The sequence below is a fragment of the Notamacropus eugenii genome, chromosome 4 (assembly GCF_028372415.1).
Source record: "Notamacropus eugenii isolate mMacEug1 chromosome 4, mMacEug1.pri_v2, whole genome shotgun sequence".
NCBI lineage: Eukaryota > Metazoa > Chordata > Mammalia > Diprotodontia > Macropodidae > Notamacropus > Notamacropus eugenii.
In genome coordinates, this window is record NC_092875.1 from 146484909 (window position 1) to 146511461 (window position 26553).

Genomic DNA, 26553 nt, shown 5'->3' on the forward strand with positions numbered 1-26553 from the left:
TCAACATCCCAACAAAACTCGGTCTTTCTTACTTCCAAAAATTTCTCTACTTTTGTCAAAGGCATTAATATTCTTCTAGTCTCTCAGGTTCATAATTTTGGTGTTATTATTAACTCATTTTTCTTCTTATTGCCAACAACCTATCTTTGGTTTTATATCAGTATACTTTATAGAGTCTGGCATGTGTCAAATGCTAAGTAAATGTATAATCATTCATTCAAGCATTCATTCATATCCAATCAGTTGCAAACTCTATTTCTACCTCTATACCATTTTCTTTTTAAAAACTTGCCCTTTCTCTCTACTCTACACAACTACCACTTTAATTCAGGGTTTCTGATTACCTCTTACCTAGACTAATGCAATTACCTCCCAACTTTCCTCCCTGCCTCCAGTTTCTCTGTAGTCCAAAATATCTTCTGCACAATTTATCAAAGTGATTATCCCTAAGTGCAGAATTGACCATGTCACTCTCCTATAAGCTCCAATGGCTCTGTATTGCCTCTAGATAAATATAAATCCACTGTTTTGGATTTTAAAGCTATTCAGAACCTAGTCCCAAAGTATCTGCCTAGCCACATTATACATTACTCCTCATCCATCCAGGCTAACCTTCTCTACCCCTCACAAAGGAATCCTTTTCTGTCTTCATGTCTTTTCACTGGCCATTCCCTATGTAAAGAATAATTAAACTTTCTGCTCACCTAGGCCTCACAGAATCCCTATACTTCCTTTAAGAGACAGTTAAAGTACTTCTAAATCAAACCTGTCTTGATCCAACTTTTAGTTCCCAGCTTTCCAACTTAACTACCTTGCATTGAGTCTTTAATCATTTGTAGATATTTTTTCTATATGTCATGATATATTATACATCTTTTCTCCCCTGATAGAATGCAAGTTCCTTGAGATATGTTTCACTTTTTGTCTTTGTATCCCCACTGTTTACAATATCCAGTACACAGTCAGCTAAGCAGCATATATTAAGCCCTTGCTAAATGCCAGGCAATAAACTAAGCACTGGAGATACAATTATAAAGGTTAAAAGAACCTTACCTTCAAAGAGTTTACATTCTAATTGTAAAGACATTTAAATAACTAAAAAGACAAAAATACAAAGAAGAAGCAAAGTAATCCTGACAGCCTTAGAAGCTGGGGGAACCATAAAAGGCCTCTTGTAGAATGCAAGAGTCAAGCTGAGTCTTGAAGTAAGTGAGGGAAGCTAAGAGGTAGAAACAAGAGAATTCCAATCTTTTCCCAGGAGGCACCCACTGTATGGAGGCATGGCAGCATGGAGGTATGGAGGCATGCAGGCTAGAGATAGAGTATTGTGATGGAGGAATACCATGTAGGCCAAGGTAGAACTAAATCTCAAGAGTGTGTGAAGAGAAATAATATGTAAGGACACTAGAAGGTTTAGAAGGGTTAAGATTATTAAGCTGTTTAAATATCAAACAAAGAAGTTTATACTTGAGTAGAGTAGGCAAGTGGTGATTATGGATTGATCAATTTATATATATATATATATATATATATATATATATATATATATATATATATATATATATATATATATATATATATATATATATATGAATAAATGGGTTAATTTACAAAGAGTTATGCCTTCCTGCTAATAGGAAAATTGGATCTTTTTAATTCCAGAGCTTAAAATAAAAAATAAATTCTTTAAATGAATTTTCCCTGAACCAATATATAGTGTTTGAAGACAAGTAAATTTTTTAAAGTAACCTCAATTTCTACATCTGTAAAATTTGGAGTTAGGATTAGGTCATCAGTAAGATACTTTCCAATTTTACAAGTGATTATCCTATGATTCTTTCAGAAGAAACCTAGTCCTTCAAGCTGCGGTATTCAGGGAAGGGGCATTAAAAACGCTAAATTTCACATCCACTTTAAATAAACTATGTAATAGAAATTCATGGTGACATATACAATCTTATTCATATACTGACATGTTCATGTTTGCTGATTATCAATAAGTTCATAATAACAAAGAATTTTTTTTTAATTTTCAAAAAAGATCTGTTAGTAGTTACTGCAGGAGTTCAAGCAGCAGGTGACAGAGACCTGAAGTAGAGCAAAAGCAGTGAGAATGGAGAAGAAACATAAACATAAGTACTGTGAAGTAAGAATATAAATTAATTAAGTATGATAATTAAGTATATGTGCTAGGTAATAAGTATGTGCCAGGCATCATGTTGAGTGCTGGTGATCCAAAGACAAAAATGAAACAGTCCCTGCCTTCAAGGAATTTATACACTATCGGAAGATGACAAAAAGTATATACAAAAGTTAGACAAATTATATGAATACAAAGAAAGTAATTGAAGGTACCTTTATCTCACAGTTAGAATTACTATGTGAATATAATAATTAATATGCAATACATGGTGATGAAAGATTATGATGCCCACAAGTGTGTGTGTATACACATATACATATAGGTATATGTATATATAGTGAATATAGTAAAAGTTGTTCAGCCCCTTCTGCCTACATGTTCTGCTTTCATTAAGATTCAGAATATTCTCAGCCCAGTAAGTTTATTCCTTTTATGATTCACTTCCTCTTTGCACCTCATTTTCTGATTTTCATATGTAGTCTCAAATTATTCTACTATCCTTCAAGCTAACTCAAGCTGACATGAGATAACAAAAACAAGAGATACTCAAAACTATGAAAAAACTATCTAGTCAACAAAAATTTATCTGATACTTTCTATAATTAGAACCAAGTTCTGATTCCTAACCATGGTTCATATTTACGGAGTTAAATTTGCTTTTTAGATAAGCAGATAAACTTTTTTCTTAAATAACTTTAAAATAATTGCTTTTCTTCGAAGGACAAAGAGCTATCATAATGATAACATATCACTATTATATTAAGAATAGATAAACTCTAATAATAACAATAATACCTTGAGCTTCATAATAATTTATGCTTTTCAAAACGCAACTTATGTCTTTCAATTCCGATGAGGCAGATAAACCACATTTTACATATAAGAAATGTGAACCAAAGAGATGTTATACAGTTGGTTCACAGTCTTAAGTTATTTAGATCCAGAACTAAGACAAGTCTGAAGAACATTTGATGACTGCATGCCACAAAGGCTGAAGTGAAGCTACCTCAGGCAGGGGCCAAGATAAATCACAGATTCACAGAACAAGAGGTAGAAGGGACCCCCAAGGTCATATGACTTAGCAATCTCACTGTACAGCTAAAGTAACCAAGACCCAGGAAAGTAAGTTACTTTACTAAAGTCTTACAGATAGTTTGTATCCAAGGTAGGCTTTGAACCCTGGCCTTTCTACTTTGCAAAGAAGGACAGGAGGGAAGGAATAGTAATGGCATTTCTCAAAGTTTGATTTGCTACTTGAAACTTGGGGAATTTTGGTAAAAGTAAAAGGGAAGAAGCTAAGAAGAATTAAGGGAAATAAAAGTGAAATAAAAGCACAAAGAAGCATTATACGAAATGAGAAATTAGTTCCAAAAAATAAAATTAGTGAAAGTTCCCATGCCAGAGGACTTACAAAGCATAGAAATGATATGTTCCTTCTCTAGTGATGCTTAAAATCTAACCTGCTCTGATAATAAGTGATGCTTCTTTGGCAGCCTTCTTAATTCAGAAAAAGCTCACATATTGTGAAAAGAAACTATTATCGAGTTATATAACTTGCACATTATATAAGTGACACATTGGCTTTAGGCAATTTAACCTTTTGAAATAGCTTATTTGATTGGTAGGAATGGCTCATAATGCTTTTCATTTCAATTGAAAATTACCATCAAATATGTTTCAAGCAAAATTGCATTAAATTTTGTAATGTTTAGTTTCCAAACTCTGTAACAGCCAACGCCTAGAAGATCTCAAGAATATTAAGAAATTGGCTCCCAACACATATAGAGTACAATTTATGAACTATGAAATTACAATTAGGAACTGGACCTGGAATTTCTTTGGTATAAAGAACTCCTTATACCAATACGTTGCCATCTTCTTTGGACCTTATAGTCTTAGTTACTTGAAGCACAGAAAGACATGCCCAGGGTAACTGGTTCTTAAAGATAATAACAAGTATGTACAATACTGTATTATTTCATTTGAGCTTCACAACCTTGCGAGGTAGGCACACTTGTAAGGTATAATCCTCACTTTATGGATGGGGAAACCATACATGCTTCTGAGAAGTTATGGGACTGCTCGTGTTCTCACAGTAAGTGTTAGAGACAGATTTATGGCTCCAAATTCAATACTCTCTCCACTACACCAAAAAAAAAAAAATAACAACAGACACAGAATTTCTTCTTTTCTAGTCAACTGGATATGCAAGGTCACAAGGGTACAAATTTTCAGCTGAAATTCATACCTAGGACTTCTGACTGCATAATAACAGCTATGGTGATGTATTTGTACATGTTTGTCCTTACAAAATGTAAAATTTCTTTAGGACAAGGACTGTTATACTTTTGTCTTTGCATCTCCTATACGTAGTACGGTGACTAGCACAAGGGGACCTAATAAATGCTTACAGATTGATATGAATAAAATTGTCAAGGAAGAATAGAAAAGACTGCTACTGAATAGTCATAAAAGAATAGAATAGAAGAGGAAGCAAGAACAGAAGAGAGTGAAGTAACCCAGGATTACGAAACTGGATAATAAGAACAGTGACACCCTCTACAGAATCAGGGATGGTTAGAGGAGCAAGTTTAAGGTTAAAACAGGATGAGTTCTATTTTGGATAAGTAGAGCAGAGATCCCCACAGAACATCTAAGAAGAGATGTGCAGAAGACTGGTAACAGTACCAAAGTGGAGTTCAGAAGACCAAAGGGAAGAATATATAATTGGTGAAATAATATATAGAGAAATAATAACTGAAGTCATAGGAATAGATGAGCTAATCAACAGAGAAAGTATAGAAAGTAAAGGGGGCTGATAACAGAACCCTGGTGGCATTCATACTAAAGAGATGGTGATTAATCAAACTATACCAAGAATTGATCAGGAAAAAGAAGGAGGAACATGAGAAAAGCAATGTGATGCAAGTTAAAAGGAGTGAATTTCTAGGAGTAAAGGTAAAAATCAAGGATGATGAAGGCTAAGGAAAGATAATGAGATGTAGTAATCAAGAGGGCATTGATAACTCAGGAGAAAATAATATATTTAGGTTAACAATTATGTGAAGCGAAAGTCCTGCATAAGCAGGATCAAATTTAATCTGTATACAGATTACAAAGAGCATCGTAACCGACCAATAAGAGTGATGGACTTAGAATAAGAAAGTTTTGATTTAAATCCTGCCTTTGCATGACTATGTACATGTTAACTCAAATTCTTAGTGTCCTAGGAAAATTCTCTAAGACAATAAACTACAGTTGAGTTGCTGATCTGTCCTGTGACTTGTCTTACCACACTAGAAGTTTCCTCTATTATCAGATCCAGATTTGGCTCAACTCCACCAAAGGAAAAAATGTATTGCAGGGTTATATTGTTTATAATTTTGACAAAAGTTAATCTAAATATTCACATTAATTACTAAATTTATTTAGCTAAGTTTTCCCCAAAGTTAGTAGTAAAGAAATGGAAATAATGTACAGCAAAGCAAATGAAAACTTAACATATTTGTAACTAAACTCTAACAAATTTTCGATTATAAAATAGCTATTTTAAATTTTTTGAAAATACTTCATTCTATAATCAGGAATGGAGAAGAATGTCATTGTAGCATTTTTCTAAATCCTTGAAAACTGTACTGATCATTTAGCAACTTTTCTCCAAAATATGATTTCCTGCTATGATCACTAAAGCAACTTTTCCTGTATTTTAAATATCTTTTAAGATGTTTGTTTGAATAGTTTTTAAATCTTCTGGAATAGGTTTCATTAATTTGAAATTTGACAGTTTCAAATGAGATTTTTTTTTTAAAGAATGCTCTGCTCAGAAACATGACAAAAGGAAGAAAGAAACATAATCTATACATTTCTATCAGGAAAATGACTCAAATTTTGGACAAACAGCACAATAACTTTTGAACATCAAACTTTTCTATTGCTTAAAAAGATGTCACTAGCATTATAAATATTAAGATGCAGAGGATACACACATATGTAGTCACTAAAGATGATAAAAAACTTGCCTTTTTTCCCATTAGTTGGTAGACTTGACTGTTTTTCCTCATTATCTTTATAACATTAAAAACATACAAGTTATTAATACTTAAGGTCATAAACTAAAAATACCACCACAAAAGATGATTCCACACAGTATGAAAACAATCCATGCACTGAGTTTGGCCATTCACATACAAAACCAGACACACTTGCCACTTATTCTGCAAGTGATAAAGAAAAAAAATTCAAAGCTAAATGAAGTTCTTTTATTCATTTACTTTGAAAAAGTGCAATTCTTTTATGTTACCAGTTATTATTAAAAAGGCTTAATTTTCAAGGTAATCATAATTGATTGTTACACAAACTTGCCTTTTCTTTCATTCACTGATGAACTTTGCTCTTTTTCCTCATCTTTATGAAATTAAAAATAAACAATGAAGATGATTAATTTTTTTACTATTTTTGGCTTCATCATCAAACTAACAACACAAATGATGACTTTACAGAGCTTATAAAAATTCTTTGCATTGTGTATGAACTGTGGTATTACTGTGCAAAAATGTCAAAAAATAAAGACACAAAAAAAGGCAAAAGAAAACAGGAAGAGATTGACTGTATATCTTGGTGAAACTCAGTTAACGGCTGTAACATTCCAGAAGATAAGAGCACAGTTATCCTGACAGTACTTTTAGGTAAATAGTACAGAAAAATAATAAACACAACTCTACTTTAGTCATAAAATAACAAAACTTGCCTTTTTCCCCATTAACAGATGACTGGTAATTTTCCTCACCTTTGTGACATTAAAAACAAGCAATAATAATTAATACTGGATTTAAGATCGAAACATCAAACTATACACACTATTTAAAAGACTTTACCTATGAAATTAATACTTTACCTATAAAACTACAGGTAGAAAACAGCATGGTTCTCACACAGTTATAGAGAAGATTGCACATTATACAGACCAATATGCATCTCTATTCATAATGAGGAAGTTACATAAAATTATTGGCTTAATGAAATTGTTTTTATGATTATACTTGCATTATCTAGAAAAGTCAATGTGAAAAGTAGCAATTGAAACAAAATTAGAATTTGATTTTAAAAAGGTTTTAACTCTAAAATAGCAATTAATAAAATAAATTTCAGAAGTGTCTAACATTATTCTTTAATTATGCAATACTCTACATTTCATTAAATGTCTCATTTTATGTACCTGATAGAACATTGGCAAAACTATGCTAGAGATGACTAAGAATAGAAAAATCAAATTAATTTATTTCAAACCACTTAGTATATTGTTATCTTAATACATTTAGAAAAATTTAATGGCCAGAATTTTTATGCATTTCCTAGGTGCCTATTACCTTATTATGGATTAAATCATTGAATGAGGACAAAATCTACTAAGTTCTCATTCATTAATCATTTTCTATTTTCTAATTATTTAGATAATACTATGAAATTAAAAATCCTATAACCAGATTTTAAACCAGAGGAAGAGATCAGTCAAGAGACATGATACTGGATCACAAATAATAGAAGGATCACTAGATTATAGACTTAAGAACTGAGTGAGACTTTACAGGTCACTTGGTCCAATTCTCTCATTTTCACATAAGAACACTGAGGCTGATAGGTTTAATGATTTGCCCAAGATAATACAGATTTATTAAATGGCAGAGCCAGGATTTGAAAGCTAGGGCTTTGATTCCAAATTCATTGCCTTTCTCTCTGCTCTATGTGCCTCTCTTCTGATGTTAAGTTGGGGTAAGAGATTAATACTAGTTGTCTTTCCTATCTTTTAAACATAAAGGTCAGCTATTAAAAAAAAAAAAAAAGAAAGCTTCTGGGGAGCTTTATAGTCTCCAAATATTTAAAGTGATGAAAATCAGTGGCAAAGGGAAGAATCAATATTTTCCATCCTTTTGATTTGTCACTAATCATCACTAACAACGATAAGCAATGAAGATGGGTCTGTAATGCATACAGGCAATGAAGGATAGCAGATGCAAAGCAAAACAAGTATGATACCCGTTAAGTGTTCAAAGACCTCTTAAAGTCAACGCAATACCTACACTGATTAAGGAGGTACAAGAAAGTATTGAAGCATATAAATTAATGTTAATTTGGGATAAAAATTAAAGAAATTGCTCTATCATTCAAGCTAATTAAACATGATAATTTACTTAGAGTAGCTAATATTATCCCCATTTGGACAGGTACACAAATAGATAATTAATTATAGAACCAGTTACTAAATATGCCATGTTGTACAAAACTTTTCTCATTTTATCTTGAAAAGTAACCTGTTCTGTTGTTGAATTTTTATTGTTTTCAAATTTGGAGTGAAAATCATGTGAAACTGAGTTGAAATAGAGCTAAAGTACTTATTTAAACAATGGTCAAAACAGACCTGCCTTGACCTCTTCCCCTTGCTTTTTTTCACCCTGCTCTTCCACATCCTTGCTTTCTTCGTTAAGTTCTGCATTTTGCATTAATTAAAATGAGAGAAAACATATATGTTGTTACTTGAACGCATACACACACACACACACACACACACACACACACACACACACACAACACAGGGATGTTAGAAACCCTAGTAAGAAGCCTTTCCTTCCTTTTTTTCCAAGTGAATACAAGACTTTAGAAATTTTCCTTTATTGTCTCAAATTTCTGATGTGTAGCAGATACAAGAGGGTATTATTGTTCCGTTCTTACATAATGAAACCACAACCTTGAAAATGTAATAATTATCTTCATCGACAGGCAGATGGTTGGTTGGTGACCAAAACAAGGGAAAAGATCAATGTATCATTCTAGGCTTTTCACTTGTAACTCTACTTACTCCCAGACATACCATCATTCCAAAAACATATGAAATCGTTTTGAATTGACAATTTTTTTAACAATTGAGTTTCAAAATAACTGCAACTTAAAATATGAAACAAAAATAAAATACTAGGCAAAAGCAAATGAAAATATTAATGCAGCTTTCCCATGTACTTTGGTGTACAGTAACATAGTAAATTTGAAATAAGATCAACTTGAAGAAAACAGAGTTAAAGCAAAACAGAAACAGAAATCTAATGTACCTAATAACATTTTTGTTATCAGATACTATTACCTTTACACGAAGGTAAGAATCTTCATGTACATTTATCTTGCTTCTTTTGAATAAAGATTGTATCCGTGAAATTTAGAAAAGTGTAATACTACTATATACACAAGTTAGTGAAGGTATGTAATAATCTATGATCATGCTGATTCTCACTTTCTTGACAAGGTGACATCTTATAAATAATATGACTAAAACTGAACTGTTTTGTTCCTCTGCATTTATCAAAAATATTTAATTAGAATTTTTCCAAGTCAGTGTTATTAGTCATATTTTAGTTCAGAAAACTGAGGCATTCATTTTGATTGCTTTGCTTATGAATATATATGCTTCTCACCACTGAAGATGTTAACAATAAACATGAATGTTCTTTACCTAATAACATCAGTTCTTTTCCAAATGCTCTAATTTAAGTTCTGTTAAGTCTAGATTTGTTTTTATTATTTTTTCCTAAATTATTTAAAACGCCAACAAACACAGGAATTGTTTTCAAATACTCCATATTCAAGATATCCCTCAAAGTTGTAAAACTACAAATCCAAAGAAAAAAGTCCTTTATTAATTAGAATCCAATTAACTTCAAACTTTAAAAAATGAGAATTTTGACCCAGCAATACCACTTCTAGGGCTGTATGCCAAAAAGATCATAAAAATTGGAAAAGGACCCACATGTACAAAAATATTTATAGTAACTCTTTTTTGTGGTGGCCAAGAACTGGAAACTGAGGGGATGCCCATCAACTGGGGAATGGCTGAACAAGTTGTGGTATGTGAATGTAAAGGAATACTATTGTGCTATAAGAAATGATCAGCAGGTGAACTCAAACAAACCTGGAAAGATTTATATGAACTGATGCTGAGTGAAGAGAGCAGGACCAGAACACTGTCCATAGTAATAGTCACAGTGTTTGATGAGTGACTTTGACAGACAACCTTTCTCAGCAATGCAAGTATCTAAACCAATTCCAAAGGATTCATGATGGAAAATGCCATCCATATCCAGAGAAAGATCTATGGAGTCTGAATGTAGAGTGAAGCAGATGATTTTATTTTTTTCTTTTGTTTTGTTTTGTTTCTCATGGTTCCTCCCATTCACTCTAATTCTTCTACACAATATGACTAATGTGAAAATAGGTTTAATAGAAATATATATATGTAGAACCTGCATCAGATTGTATATATCTGTCCTATTAATATCTAGCCCTGTCCTCTTCCCGGACCTCCAGAATCATATCTCCAACTATATACTGGACAACTAGATAGTACAGCAAACAGAGCAGTGGGCCTGAAGTCAGCAGGATGAGAGTTCAAATCCTGCCTCAGACAATTGCTAGCTGTGTGAACCTGGGCAAATTCCATGTCTTCTCTATTTGCCTCCTTTTCCTCCTCTATAAAATGAAATGATAATAGAACCTACCTTGAAGGGTTGTTGCAAGAAACAAATGAGATAATTATAAAGTGTTTGACACAATGCTTGTCATGTACTAATTGCTATATAAATATTAGCTATTATTATTATTAGTATTATTGACTGGACCTCTCAAATTAAGTGTGCTATAAACATCTTAGATTCACTAGATCCAAAAATAAACTCATTTTCTTTACCCCACAACTTTTTCTTCCTCTTAACTTCCCTATTACTGCAAGGGTACCACTAACCTTACAGTCATTCAAACTCACACTCTGTGCATCATCCTCAACTCCTTATTCTCCCTCATTTTCCATAACCAATCAGCTGCCAAGGCCTTGTCAATTCTACCTTCATAATCTCTTGTATAATCCATTTCTGTACTCTGACACTGAGACCATTCTGATACAGGGCCTTATCACCTTACAACTGAATTACTGGAATAGTTGGAATATTGAAATTATTGGAATAGTTCACTGATTAGTCTACTTGTCTTAAGTCCTTCTCACTCTCAGCTGTCGTCATCTGAAAATATAGGTCAGATCATGTTACCTGACTATTCAATATACTCTAATGGCTCCCTATTACCTCCAAGATTAACTATAAAATCCTCTGTTTGGCTTCTAAAACTCTTCATAACCTTCCTCCTTACAGTTTGCTAGCATCCTACTCTTTCCAAGTACTTTGTGAACCAGTTAAACTGGCCCTCTTAATGTTTCTCACACAAAATACTCCAACACTGAATTCTGTGTGGTATTCCTGGCTGTCCCCCATACCTGGAAATTTGACCTTCCTAATCCCCAGTTTCTGGTTTCCTTACTTCCTTCAGATCCACATAAAATTCTACTGTCTTTGGGAAGTTTTTCCTTATCCCCCTAAAGTTAATGTCTTCCTTCTGTTTATAATCTCTAATTAATATTTTTGTACATAGTTGCATATAATATTTCCTACAAATCTTCTTTTTGAATATTTTTTGCCTGTTTCCTCCCCCGTTACCTTGTGAATTCTTTAAGAATAGGAGTTTGTTGGGACATTTTTGTTTGTTTGTTTGCTTTTCTTTGTATTCCCAGTAATTAGCATGATATCTGACACAGAGTAGATACTTAATAAGTACTCAGTGATTTGACTTAGAACACAGCACATACTTAATAAATCTTTATTGACTGATTAATTGATTTGCCTGTTAAAATACAGGATATCCAAAAGTCTTAGTGTAGTTAAACTTTAAGAACTTAGAAGCGCACTGAAACTTTTGGGACGCCATGTATAATCCCATTTTATTCTTTATGGTGTTATTTGCTACTTGCACCATTTTCAGGGCCTACCAATTCTTTTTTTTTTAGCCAAAGAAAATGTTTATGCTCTGGAAGACCAAGGCTTCTGTGGTGCATGTAAACAAGTAATTGAAAATCAAAAATGGGAAATGAGTAAAGGCAATATTTTTGTGCATTTTTTAAGCTTTCTCTGTATCCCCAGAATTTAACAACATGCTTGGCACACAGTAGGCACTTAATAAATTTTTGTTGATTTGACCATAATCCTACACAGAGGCAATCATGCTTTCTACAACTTTAAAACACCTCAGTTTGATTCTAACAGGGATTAAATAATCACATTTCAAGAATGTTGCAAAAAACACAATTACTGAAATAATTGTGGAGAAGAGGGAAGTCTCTATATTCAGTTGTTGAAATAACTCTAAAAAACATAAAAGAGGGAGAAAATTTTATCATTATATGACAGAACAAGTGAATTAATATCCTTTTTCACACAAATGATGTTTAACAGAAGAAGTAGCTAATCATGCATAAGCAATAGTAACTTGACCTTAGTTTGATGGGTTAACCCTCCACACCACCACCCTCAAATACATAAATCCTTTACTATTGATATGAGAGCTTAAATCCTGAGGGAAAGAGCCATTGAGCTGACGCAGCATGATCTTTATTCTTGATTCCTCACTCTCACACCACCCAAACCACTTAATAATGCAATCTGTCAGTTTTAGCTTCCTAACATTTCTTCTCGTCTGACAATGCCACTGCCCTGGTACAGGGTGTTGTCACCTCACACGTGGACTATTGCAAGACCCTGTTGGTTGGTCTGACAGTCACAAGTATTTTCCCCAATTCAATGGATCATTCATCGGTCAACATGATCTTCCTAGAGTACATTTGACCACATGACTCTTCCCCTCCCCAAACTCTTCAAGACAACTCCAGTGGTTCTCTGTCACCTCCAGGATCAAATACACAATCCTCTATTTGTCATCAGAGCTCTTCATATCCTACTGTTCCCAGTACAGTCTTACACCTTCCACATGCCCAGTTCCCATACTCTGAGATCCAGTGGAGTAGCCTCCTTGCTGTTCTTCAAACAAGACATTTCATCTCCCAAATATGGTGATCTTCTCTGGCTGTCCCCTGTGCCTGGAATGCTCTTCCCTTCTATCTCTGCCTCCTGGCTTCCATGGCTTCCTCCAAGTACCAACTAAAATTCTTCCTCCTATAAGAAGCCTTTCTCAAACCTCCTTAATAATAGTGCCTTCTTTGTCAGTCATTTCCAATTTATTCTATACATATCTTCTTTGGACACAGTTGTTTGAATGCTGTTTTTCCCTCTCAAACTATGAGTTCTTTGAGAGTAGGGACTGTCAACTACCTTTTTTTGTATCCCCTTAGCATGGTGCAGAGCCTGGTATATAACAGACATTTCATAAATATTTAATTTATTTCTAGTTGGAGACCTCCCCTCTATACAATTTATTGAACTTCAATTTATTTGACCTCAAATTATAAAGTGTTACTTTCTAATGGTAAACTACACATTAAGAGCAAAGTTAATTTTAGAGGCAAATTACCATAAATTAACAAATTAATTTCCCACTAAATTGCAACGCAGGAGCACCTTTTTATTACTATGAGGATGTTAACAGCAAACACTAACATAAATTGTAATTGAAAATGTGTTTTGAGAGTTGTCAACTCTTGTACAAGGCCATTTATGATCTTGGTTGTTATTATGTTTTCCTTCCTGAAATTACTTCATACTATATTTACTTTTCTATGCACTCTACATCTCCACCATGGGTTGCAAGGTCCTTGAAGGCAGGGATTATTTAATTTTGTCTCAGTATTACACGCAATGTTTTAAAATGTTGCTCAATTTCAGTTGAATTGAATCATATATGTGGATTGAAAAATGACAGATTGGCTGCCGAAGATACTAAAAAACAGAAGGTGGCCTAAATGGTTTGGGTAGATCCTCTGAGAAAGAGTTGTGGACAGATATGGAATGAAAATGGAGACAGTATATGTCAATGGAAGGAGTACTGATGCTGAAGAACCTGAAAATCTATTCAACAAACATTTATTATGTTGTTATGCAAAGCACCGTACAGTGTAAGGTTTTGGAGGTACAAAATACAAAATGAAAAAGTTCCTCCAAGGAAGTTAATAGATTCTACCATATCACAACATACTGTGCACAGGTCTTTCAAAATTTCAAAATATAAAGTACAATATGTAAACTGAACTTTAAGAAGTTTTTAGTGACCAATAAAAGAATCTTCATTAGCAAGGAGCATGGTGTAGTAAAAATGACTTCTCAAAGACCTGAGTTCTTATCCCACCTTGAACACTTACAGCTGTTTGACTATGGGCAAATTATTTACCTTCTCTGGGCCATGCTTTCCTCATATGTAAAAAGAGAAGAAATAAAATCTGTTTTATTTATTTTACAGAATTGTATAGGACTATGTGAGATGATATTCATAAAACTCTGAATATCCTGAGGTGATACATAAATATTAGATAACACTGAATAGAGGTTCACAATTACCTTTTTAACTTCCTATTCCCTGCAATTCAGATCTATATTAACAATGCTTATTCTAAACTCACACAAATTATTTCATTGTCTACTATCTAACTAAAAGGCAAGAATGTGACACGTATAGGTAAATCAGGGATGAGATTGTAGCAATTATCTCATAAGGAAACATACTTTTTCCATGGCCAGAAAAGAAGTCCTCTTTTCTTCCACTGAGAGTAGAAAGTGCAGTAAAAATCATTTGTATTCAGGGCTTTCTTCTACCTCATTAATCTGTTGCCATGAATGGAGACAGAAAAGTGCATTGATGAAAAAGAATTCTTTTTCTCCCTTTAGTCCTTCATAAAATGATGTCTGTTTCTACTTGTCTATGCAAGCATCAGCTCTTTCTAATATTAGAGCAATACACTAAAAATCTAAGTAGTTAAAGGAACTCAGAAAAATGGTGCTTCTCAGATGGGCATGCCACAATAAATGACTGAGAACACTTCATCCAGGGGATACAAGTTTCTATATAAATAAAATTTACCTCAAAGTGAACTTTTCCATTAAAGATTTTTCCTATTATAAAATATTTTTATTCATAACTTGAAGTGTTACAGCTATGAAATATATTAGGAACACCTCTATGAAATACAAATTGTTTCATTGGCAATTGTATGGTCACATTAGAATAGAGTCCCATTAGATTCAAAATTAATTATTTCTATAAGAAATATCACCAGTACATAGACAATAAAATTCGTTCTTTTAGGCAGAATATTTTTGAATGCAAGTGATCTTCAAGAAGGTTTCATTATAGTTTAAATTTCATTTGATAGCTGTATAAAATAACAATGTAAGGAAATCCCCATTGAAGACAACTAATTATGAGAATTCAAAGTAAATCTGTGTATATGTTTCTATATGTATATATATATACACACACACAAACGTGTATATCAGATAAAGTGAAAAAAAGGCAAAAGATGGTTTTCTATACAATAATAATGATGATGATAAATAATTACTCAGATTTTTATAGAATTTACTGTGTGCCAGGTATTCTACTGTGTTTTTCAATTATCTCATTTAATAGCCACAACAACCCTAGGAGGCAGATACTATTATTAACCCCACTTTACAAATGAGGAAACTGAGGCAAACAGGGTTAAGTGACTTGCCCAGAGTCAAATAGGTAGCAAGTGTCTAAGGCCAGATTTGAACTCAGGAAGATGAGTCTTTCTGATTCCAGGCCTGGTACTCAACCTACTTCACCATCTAGCTCCCTCTCCTAAAAACATTATTTGACTAGTCATAATTTTTGACACTACATGCTAAAAGTTTATTTTATAAAAACAACTAATTGCAAAAAGAAGGTCCTCAAAATCCCATTAGAAAACTTGACCCACCACTACCTTTCAATATAATCCCACATCCTAAATATTTTAGTGATTTGTTTTTAACATATATGTATACATATGATCAATTTTCAAAGTACTATTACTCCTTATATTTCAATAGTGACTACATATAGTGGGAATCAATATTAGAAAGGTAAATTTTCAAGGTCTTTTAGAGATGATTTGAAAAGCTTATTTGGGAATTTCTTTCAACAGAATACTCTTCAGAGAGAAAAAGAGACACTACTACAATGTGCATATATACAAATACATATATATATACACATGTATGTATGTATACACACACGAATGCATGTGTGTGTATGTAAATGAACATACATATATGTCTAGACTGTGGATTTCATCAGTGCAGGGAACTCTTGGTGAGAAAACCCTCTGCAAATGCAAATTAGTAACTGTTCTGTAATTTTTAGAGAACTTCTTGGGGAACTAAGAAGTTAAATGACTTGCTCACAGCCATATATCTAGCATGTATCAGAAGGTAGACCTTAATACAGACTTTTCTAACTCCAAGGCTAGCTTTACTAAGACACATTGATTCCCCACCCTCTCCCTTTCTTTCTACCAGTCTCTGTCTCTATCTCTGTCTTTCCCTCCATACATACATATATATGCATAGATATATATATATGTATGTGAGTGTATGTGTACTCAATACATGCATACACACATGTATGCATACACATACATATATTTATAACAGCAAGTCTTTCTAATAGAAAGGCCTTTTAGGTTGGCACTTTCAGGTTCACAGTAAAAAAGGTGACTCATAATATCTTCCATTTAGAGCAAGAAGAGACCAAGAGGGAATTTAGTGCATCACCCTCATTTTAAAGATAAGCCAACAGGTACAGAAAGTTCAATTGAATTATCCAAGGTCATGTAGGTAGCAATGTCAGGATTTGAATCCAAGTCCATTTATTTCAAATATAGTTCTTATCAATCACACCATACCACACTGCCTTTCATTTCTGAACAACTTATTCTTGCTCAATAGTAATATCCGTATGGCAACATACCAGACCACCAGTCATAAAAGCACTGGCATTCATATCCATAGTATATAATTAGAAGTAACCACAAAAAGTCAATTAACCACAACAAAATCACAAACTAGTCCACAAAATGGTTATTTAAATACAACATACTCATATTTTTATTATACTTGTTCTTTATGAATTATAAACAAAAAGTTGAAAACCCTAAAAATATTCCCTAAGTAAAATTATTCCTTTTAATAGCATTTTCTAATCGCCTGTAATACAGGTTTTCTCCTCTCAATAAGAGCTCTTACCTAAAAGAGTACCTTCTGTCCCTCTATAACTAGAGATAGTTTCCTATGTTCCAAGGATTGCATAATATCAAGATGATACTATTTATGTAAATAAATTTCACTCATTTTGAACAAGTTCAACTTTTCTCATGTTACATTAAAGTTGTGATAAAATATTCACATAAAATTTAGCTTCTGACATTGATAAAATTCTATCTGCATCAGAAAAAATGATGCAGAAAACATGTTAAGGTAAAAAGGTTTTTTAATTTTATTTTTAAATCCAAATTTGATAACTGAAATAATATAATAAATACTAGATGAAATTTTCATGACAAATACATGAGAAGTAAATATAGACCCTCAATGACATAAACACAGACTGCAATTGATATCTTTGCTTAAAGTCTTATTCTAAGCATGGAATTATGATGAAAAGTAAAATTTATTAGAGAAAAACCTGTTGGCATTAATGCAAATTTAAAATGCTCAACTATATGCCATAAAATAATTTTACTAAACTGATAAAAGTCTATACAACGAAGGAACATCAATTGCAGTTGGGTTTATTTTTGCTTACACAGCCCCCCAAAAAGGCTTTCAGCACAAAACAAACCCTCCTTTATGTACAGACCTTCATAAGGTTCTATCTCCTTGTCTCCATTGTCTAGGGAAAATAAAACAAAAACAAAACAAAAAAGGGAACCAAAGCACAGGGGTTAAAAACAACAGAAATATATAGAGGCACAGTATGCATCTTCTCAAAAGGAAAATAAGTACATGGGCAATTTAACATATTTTGCAAGTCACATCCACTAACCAAATGAAGATTCCCAAATTATTTAACAAATAAATGAGTAAAGATGTCTTATTATATTCTATCTCAAAAAATGTCTTTTAGTCAAGAGTTAATAGTGTGAGGGTATCATGTATATGTGTGTATAAATAGTGGTCCTTATGCCAAACTATGATAGCATTAAAATATCAGTACAACATGCATTTTTATTGTTATGTTCATCATTACCTTTTTCTGATATTCCAGTTTTGAGAAGGATCATCATAGTTGTGCATCAGCTAACCGTCCTTTGCAGTTGTATGAAAACTGATTTGACTAGTTACTTCTTGCAACTAACAACAAGTATTAAAATTTATTCATAGCAACAAAACTATCATTCAACTCATCTTTAAGAATATTATTCATGTTTGTTGTTTTCCTATTTTTGATGCATAAAAAAACTTCAAAATGATCTAAATAAGAAAATTTATGTAGCCTATAATAAATGAAAATATTTTGCTAAAAATAATGAATTGTATACTTAGACAAACATAAACAATAATAAATAACATTTAAAAATTAATGCAAAAGGGTAAATAAAATCTTTATTCACCTTAGAATCCAACGGAATTTCCTAAATGAGATAATTTGAAATAAAACTTACTTCTCTCCAAGGTCCCCTTGGGTGGGAGCTGTGGGAGCTGTCGTCCCCTGCGTCCTGCCACTGGAGTACTTGATGGGCTTGTTTGGACAGACCCAGTACGAGGATGAGACCTACAACATATATTGACGAAAAAAAAACACCTAGCATGAATACTCAATATGAAATAAATGTGAGATTATTAAATGAATTTGGTACATATGATACCTTTATTAATGAAAATTTAAAGAGCTTTAGCTGTTCATTAAAAGGAGAAAACACTATCTAAAAGAAAAAAAATAAAATAATGACCAATATCCAAATACCAAAAGATGTTAATACAGTTGTGTGTTGATATGTATACATACATACACACTCACATGCACACAAACTAGTACAGCAAAGTTAATGGAATTACTTTTACAAAATTAACATCCAAACTAGATGAAAGCAGGAAAATTCTGTAGCTAAGAAATGTGGTGATGTTTTATTTTTCTTCCTATATGACTCCAAATCTACTCTAACTTTCCTTTGTTTTGTTCCAGATATGCAGGCTCATATGAAATAGATTTCATTTGTAAAATAATTCAGGAACTTAGAATAAACCAGTAAACAATTTGAAATGTAGACAGAAAAGATAAGTTAATACATAAAATTACTGTTAGCATAAGAAAAGTTAAAAAAAAAGATTCATTTGATGTTATTATGATGACTATTCCATAAGCGATGTCTAATGGACACAAACAATTTCTCATTCTGTAGAAGAACATGATGGTTATGATATGCTTTATGTGGGGAATTCCCCAGGACGCCTGATAAATGAGAAATCACAAAACAAATGTAGTCAAACAGTTAATAAACAAATTACAATGGCAGCTACACACTATTATATCCACTGAATATAAATAGTGTGTTTACACTGAGAGGGTTAGTATCTATTACTACTGGTGATCAGCCAAAGATGATAAGAGATACCAATTAGCCACTGGGAAAATAAAATGGTGTGTTGGAGGGGCAAAAGGGAGGTTAGTCTGATTGATTTGTCTTTCACCTCGATAAGGCAGGTGAAGGAGGGGCAGATCTTCCAGTCATTAATGAAGGCATCGACCTCATGAGGTTTGTATCAGGACGTTCAGTGGATCTGGAGCGGGAGGTGGTCCGCTCTAGGACAGGCCGTTGTTCTGTTGATCTGGATCTGTGATAGGGCTGTCTATCTGCTGCTTCACAATTCCTGTAATGTTAGTCAAAAAGCAGCTCAGTTGACCTTCAGCTCTTCTTCTTTTTGTTAAGTTATGATGCATCAAACTGATTTTGAGAAAAGTCACTGTTACAAGTCATGGAGCACATCAAGAAGGAGCTACTATTTTTTTCAACATCTTTGAGCCACCTTTAGTTTCTGAAGAGCACACAATGATCCAAGCTTTGCCTTCAACTAAGTATCAGCAACCTTGACTGAAGGTACTAGAAGTTGCTTAGAATAATAAAAGGTAACAACTAGTATTTAATTCTGAACTCAACTTTATGGATCATTACCTAGAATATTTCAAAGAGTTCAGTGACAGCACGGTCCTTTCCCTAATAAATTCCAAAGGTGGGCTGGGGAGGAAAAGAACAACATACGCATTATTTTCCAAGTCGCTAAAGTAATGTAATCAATATAGCAACAATGTTACCAAAAATCATTTGGCACAATCGAAATATAATGATGAAATCTGAAAGTTCTACTTAAGGAATCTAATTATGGTTATGAAAAAGCAACATGGCCTTTCAGAGGATCTAAGTCTGAAAGTCATGTTTATGCATGAAGTCATGTCTACGAGATTCACACGAAAATAAATAATTAATTGGAACTAGTCAGTTTTGTCAGCCACAACTCTTATCAAACACTACAATCACATCAAATATAGGGTAATCTGATAAGATTAATAAATGTTACTGGTGTGCTGCTTTTCATAGGCTGAGGTCTGTTTGGTTATATATAAAGCCAAATTCAGATTCTAATTTTTGTCAAAAGTCATGAGCTATAAGTTTTTTAGTGCCAACGTTACACAAGTTCAACCTGTTTACACTACCAATAATAGCAGATATGGGATTAGAAAAACATACAGTAGAATCCCATTATAACATGTCTTATTATTTTACAAAGGCACAAATTCATATAGATTTGAAATTAAATCATGTTCCCATCAAAATCCTGCACATGAAATGCAAAAGTAGTACGGTAAAAGTGTTGTACTGTTAACTATAAATTCTTTCAGTCATATGTACAGTAATAAATACTGTAAAAGTGAAATAAAGATAAGTCTTCCTAAAAGTAATGATATCTATAAAACATATTTTTTACCATGAAAAATTAGATGATTGATGTGAATGTATTTTTTTCTGCGTTGCATTTGTATTAGCTAACTTTAACACTTAAAGGTCATTATGTTGACATTTCAGTATACTTTTATTATATTTTAAGTAAAAATCTGTCAAAAAGATTTAATTTTTTAATCTTTGTTGTTTTTCTAAATCAGGAGTATTTCTCCTAAAATCAACATCGTGATTTAAAAGGAAGAGATGGAATAAAAAGTGTTAATATATAATGATTAAATGGCAACTTCCATCAATATCATTAGTTCTGTCAAAACATTTCAGAGGGTTGGTGTCATAGAAACAGTATCATAAGCTGGGTTTGGTAAGGAGAGGGAAATGAATTGGCAAAGGATCACTGAAGTAGGACAGGGTAGTAGGCACTGCAGCATGACTTAACCAAATCAGATAGAGCAGAGCGGTGGGACTGAGTAACAATCATTTGTATCAGTTGTGGGTGAGAGGTGATACAGTTGTGGCAATATTATTGAGAACATATCAACAAATTAAAAAAAAATTATATGAGTTTATATTTAAAATAATGTTTTTTACAAAAGAAAAACAAATGCAGGCAGCTTCTTTATGCAGAATATTAAGATATTAAGGGAGTTATATTTATAAAATAATACTTTAGGATAAACATTTCTTTAAAAATGCTAATTTCACTCAATTTATAATTTTTACATAAATCTCTTTACATGCCTTTCCTTCAACTGATAATACATTTAAGAAAATTAAGTTCTCATATACTTCTTCAGAATATGCAAATTTAATAGTTTAATTTTGTGTTTGTAATAAACATGCCATATTTTCATGTCATAGTGTTATTAAACAGAAAATTGGCAATGTACCTATAATCATTCTATAACCAAAGAAACACAGATGTGCTATGATCATATTATGTGATCATAATGATGATCATATTATGTGATCATAATGGTTAGGAAACTTGCATATGTTTTATTAGTTTCACTAAAATCTGCAAGTTTTTAAATATCATCATGATATTTAAAATAAAAGAGGATCAAATTGTTTAACATATTTAAAGCATTCTGTACATCTTGAAGTATGATGTAAATGATCAATATAATGAAAAAATAACAGAAACCTTAAGTACCTCCTCCCATTAATATAGCAGACACTACAGTCACATGGCTTCCTGTGATAGTGTTCATGGTTAAGGGGAGATCAAAAGGGATAACACAATTGAGACCCAAAAGAAAAAAAAATTATACAGATAATAAAATTAATTACACATTTGTTGCATATGTATACACATTTCACCACACCAAAAATAGGTTTTGGATAGCTAGCATGTTCTTGAAAGGTTTTTTTTTTTTCTTTTTAATTGAAAAATCCAAGAAGAAAAAAATAAATAAAAATTGATACTGTTCCCACACAAAGGGATTAGAATAGCCCCTAGAAAATTAGGGGCATAGGCCCCTTACAAATACTGATGACTACATGCCAAAGTTACTTGGGTTCACATCTAGTTTTCTTTTCAACAGGAAAGCAAGAGTCAAGCAGGGCAACAGTCATAGAACTTAGGTGAGCTAGAGGATGAGCAAGCCTCCATGAAACTCCTGAGTGAGCCCCAGCTTACAAACACTAGAGTTTGAGTAATAAAAACTGAGGAGTAAGAAAAAAGAAAAACTGATGATGGCCAGAGCTAGGACAACTTTAACATATGTAGGTTTTTGTTAATTTATATCTTGCTGTACAAGTATTTTATCTAAGTTATTTACATAGAGATTTGTTAGCTCTTTACAGTTTTATTTTTCAAAGAGTTTACAATTCCCTTTACCTACTGGATTATAGTTCTGATTTTTCTAAACACCATCTGAATAAAAAAATTGTAGGTTATTTCTTGTGTGAGGGAATGTGTACAGCTCACTGACATACATATCAAAGCAGTATATAAACATAAGACTGTGAGAGTATCTAAAAGTATTTAAAGAGATCTCCACAGACTGGAGCAGTCATTAAGAGCGGGTATCTAGTGGCTGCATTTTAGAAAGAATAATCATTAACCAAAATGCAGAATAAGGAGGATAGTAGTGGCCCTACACAATATGTCAAATACAAATGCAACTGGATATATTGTATTAGAAAAGGAAAGAATCAGAGGAAGGGGATGACATCAATAAATGTCTTTAAATATTTAAAGGGTTGTCATTTAGAAGAGATTAATTTTGGTCTGATCAATCTGCAAAGGCAGAACTGTGAACAAAAGATTTAAGCAGCTGCAGAGAATTCAATTTTGTATCCAACTAATTAATTTATTATTTAGGATTTTATTTTTCAGTCTCCAATTGATTCTGTGAATTTTGTTTTTCCACTCTGGATTTCTTATTATTTTAATTGCATTACAGTATATAAAAATGTTTATTATTTCTGTCTTTTTACATTTATCTGCAATATATCTTTGTCCTAATCCATGATCAATTTTTGTTCCACAGGGTACCAAAGAATAAATATATTATTCATCAGCCCCACTTAGAAGATGTCACATACCTTTTAGTTCTAGTTTCTACAGATATTTGTTTGATTCTCTATTTTATATTTTATCTAAGTATTAGATGTGTCCAAATCCGAGATAAACACTGAAATCATCTACTATTATTTTGGTGCTATCTTTATTTTCTTGTAATTCAGTTCATTTTTTCCCTGCATGAATATAGATGAATTTGGAATATAACTTTAATATTTGTATTGGTTTGTTTTCTGTGGTTCCTTTTGGCTTAAGGTAATAATTTTATTTATCTCTGCTACGAATTTTTGGTTTTGCATTGTATGATAGTATGATTTTTACTCATGTGGTTATTTACTCATAGTATATTAATATTCATAGCACAGTAAATTTTGTTCTAGTGTCTCATTTCGATTTTTGATATGCCTTTGTTTCTAAGCGTGTTTCTCATAAGGAACAAATTGTACGATTTTTTTTTTATCCAATTTGACACTCATTTTGCTAGATTACTGAATTTATTCACATTTGAAGGTATGAGGTAGGTCTACACTTCCCCCTCCCAATTTGTTTGTAATACTTTTTTTCTGTATTTTTTGTTTCTCTTTTTCCTTATTTGTTTCATCCATTATTTTTGCTTAGTCTACTTTCTCTACTTAATTTATTCTAACAGTCATTTTCCCACAATCTTGATTTATCCCCTCCCATCTGTCATGCTTTTCCCTAGTTTTAGAGTTTCAATTGCCACCAATTCCTTTTTTCCTTCCTTTCCTTTACCTAGTTATTTGTTTTTTTTTTCTTTTTCCCTTAAGTAATTATTTTTAGTTCCCTCTTTTTAAAAATAATCTGTTATTTCCTTGTAGATCTTGCCATTTTTTAGCTTTTATTCTATCATTCTTTACTCTTAGAGGTATCAATTCCTGCAGAAACTAGAATGGATAGCAGTACTGTCCCATGGTAGAAATTTCTTATTGTCCCTGATCATAAGGTTCCTTTATAGCCTTCATCCTTCCCCATCATGGTTTTCCTTCCAACTTGCAATGAATTATCCTCTCTGAGTCTACAGCCTCCCACCTTCTGGATGCTTGTGGGGCCCCCCCTGCCCCCGCTCTTATTCCCCTTCTCCTAAGGCAGTCCTTAGGGACACAACAATCTCCAAGGACAGTTACTCTCTGAAGATTATACACAGTATAAGGTATCAATTTCCCATTACAAAATATATCTCACTCCAGGAGAGTGCTTTATAGTGAATCCCCTCCCACCACTGAACTGGGATTTCCCCTTGTTTGTCTCTTGATTCAATCTCTTCCTTTGTCACTTTCACCCATTCGCCCATAGTTTTTCTTTCAAAGAAATTATAGGAGTTCTTTTTCCATTTGTATTTACCATTGACTTGACTTAGGTATATCACACATCTCTCTCAATCCTCACACTTCCATCTCCTATTTTAGGAATCTGCTTATTTGGCAATTCAGTCTTAGAGAAAAATCAATTCGCCTGAATACAGATGAGTTGTGATATTTATCCCCTGATGTTTCAAGCCTGTTATTCCATCATCATTTCTCTTAAGTTACAACCTTATCTTTATTCCCTCCATGTATTTTTAGAAATAAATCTCCAAATAGTTCCTCTGCTGTTATTATGTTTTATTGTTCTTTAAACTCCTCAGGCAGTTTTCTTTTTCTAGGTTTTTTTTTCTGTTTATATTCTCTATCAAAGGGGTAATATTTTGTAATCTGTCCTTTTCATGGTGGCTGTATTTATTTATCTTTCATATGTTTATGTTACCTGGTGTACTTGCAAGGAAGATAATATGCTCAAATCTGATATTTATTTTAGGAATGATAAAAATGCCTATTATTGAACATCTTTTTTTTTTCATTTCTGACTATGCTCAGGTTTGCAAATTAAGTCATTTTGGGCTGCACACTGAGCTTTTTTATGCATCTGGGGAATATACTGTTCCATTCCTTTCTATCATTTCAAGTTGATAGAGAATAGTCTTGGATGATTCAAAGTTCATTTCCATTTGAATTTTCTTCACTTAGTCACATGCCAAATTTGCTGTTTCTAAGTGGAAATTTTAAATTTAACAACTGAGCATCTTGGAATTTACAGCATTCTGGGGAGGGTGGAGGGAGAGATTTGTGGATGCTTTAGATTAGCTCATTTGTTTTCAGAAGTTCTGTGCAATTTTCCTGCACTATTTCTTGTACTATGGTATACAGTTTTTTAAACTTGTGAGTCACCTGGAAGACCTAGAATTGTAAAATTGTCTGCATTCATCTTGTCTTTGAGATCAATTTGTTTTGCTTTTGTAGAAAATATGCATTTTAAAAATATCATTACTTTCCTTCTCTTTCCCAGATTGTCATTCATTTCTATGTAGTTGAATTCCTCATCAGTAGTTCTATCATTCTGTTGGAGTGACCTTGCACAGTGAATTCAACTTTTTTCAATTCTGCTAATTATTTGTTCTATTCAGGGCATAAATTCTTCCTTTTTTTTCCATTTTAACTTCTGTTTTAATTCTTCCTCTTTCTCTCTTGAACTATTAGGGAATGTTCCACTTCCTTATTAGGTGTTGATTCAATTTCCTTCATTGTGAAATATTTTTTCAGAGATATTTGGTCTCACTTTCATGTCTTGGTGGCTGTCTTCCCTTCTGTTTTACTAAGAGCTCTAATGATTTGCCAAGGGTCATACTGTCAATATATGACAGAGGCAGGACTTGAATCTGGGCCCTATTGACTCTAAGGTCAGCTCCCTATCCACCAAATTTGACTTTTGTTACTGTGTCATTATTTGTACTTTTTTTTCAATAGACAATATATACCTAGTCCTAGTAAAACCATTTGAAGTACTGGATTTACTTAGATGAAAGAACATAATTTTTGTTCTTCAGCACTTTATTATTTATTGGTAGCATAACATGAGCCTGTTTTTTCTCCTCAAAACTTAGGTAATGTAAATAATAGCTCACACATAATTATAGGAAAGGTTTTCCCAAATAAGTTTTAGGATTGTAAAGAAAAATGTGTTTGTCCAATATAGCTTTAGGTTTTTTTAAAGTTCATTTTTGGGAGGGATAAATTTTTTTTATTCATTTCATTGTGAGAAAGTAAGTATAAAATA

General features: G+C 32.6%; 1 protein-coding gene across 13 annotated transcripts in view; it reads right to left on the reverse strand.

Moving 5' to 3' along the window:
- The window catches only part of RIMS2 (regulating synaptic membrane exocytosis 2), an 842692-nt gene that overhangs the window by 255535 nt on the left and 560604 nt on the right, over window positions 1-26553 (reverse strand). For 10 of the 13 annotated variants that reach the window (XM_072603307.1, XM_072603309.1, XM_072603321.1 and 7 more), the window contains 4 exons: window positions 20130-20192; window positions 19648-19827; window positions 18621-18730; window positions 8559-8627 (listed from right to left, as the gene is read on the reverse strand). In XM_072603307.1, coding sequence (XP_072459408.1) covers window positions 8559-8627; window positions 18621-18730; window positions 19648-19827; window positions 20130-20192 — 422 coding nt within the window. Of the gene's footprint in view, window positions 1-8558; window positions 8628-17815; window positions 17849-18620; window positions 18731-19647; window positions 19828-20129; window positions 20193-26553 lie in introns of all 13 variants that reach the window. The other 3 variants (XM_072603320.1, XM_072603322.1, XM_072603313.1) reach the window with 3 other exon arrangements.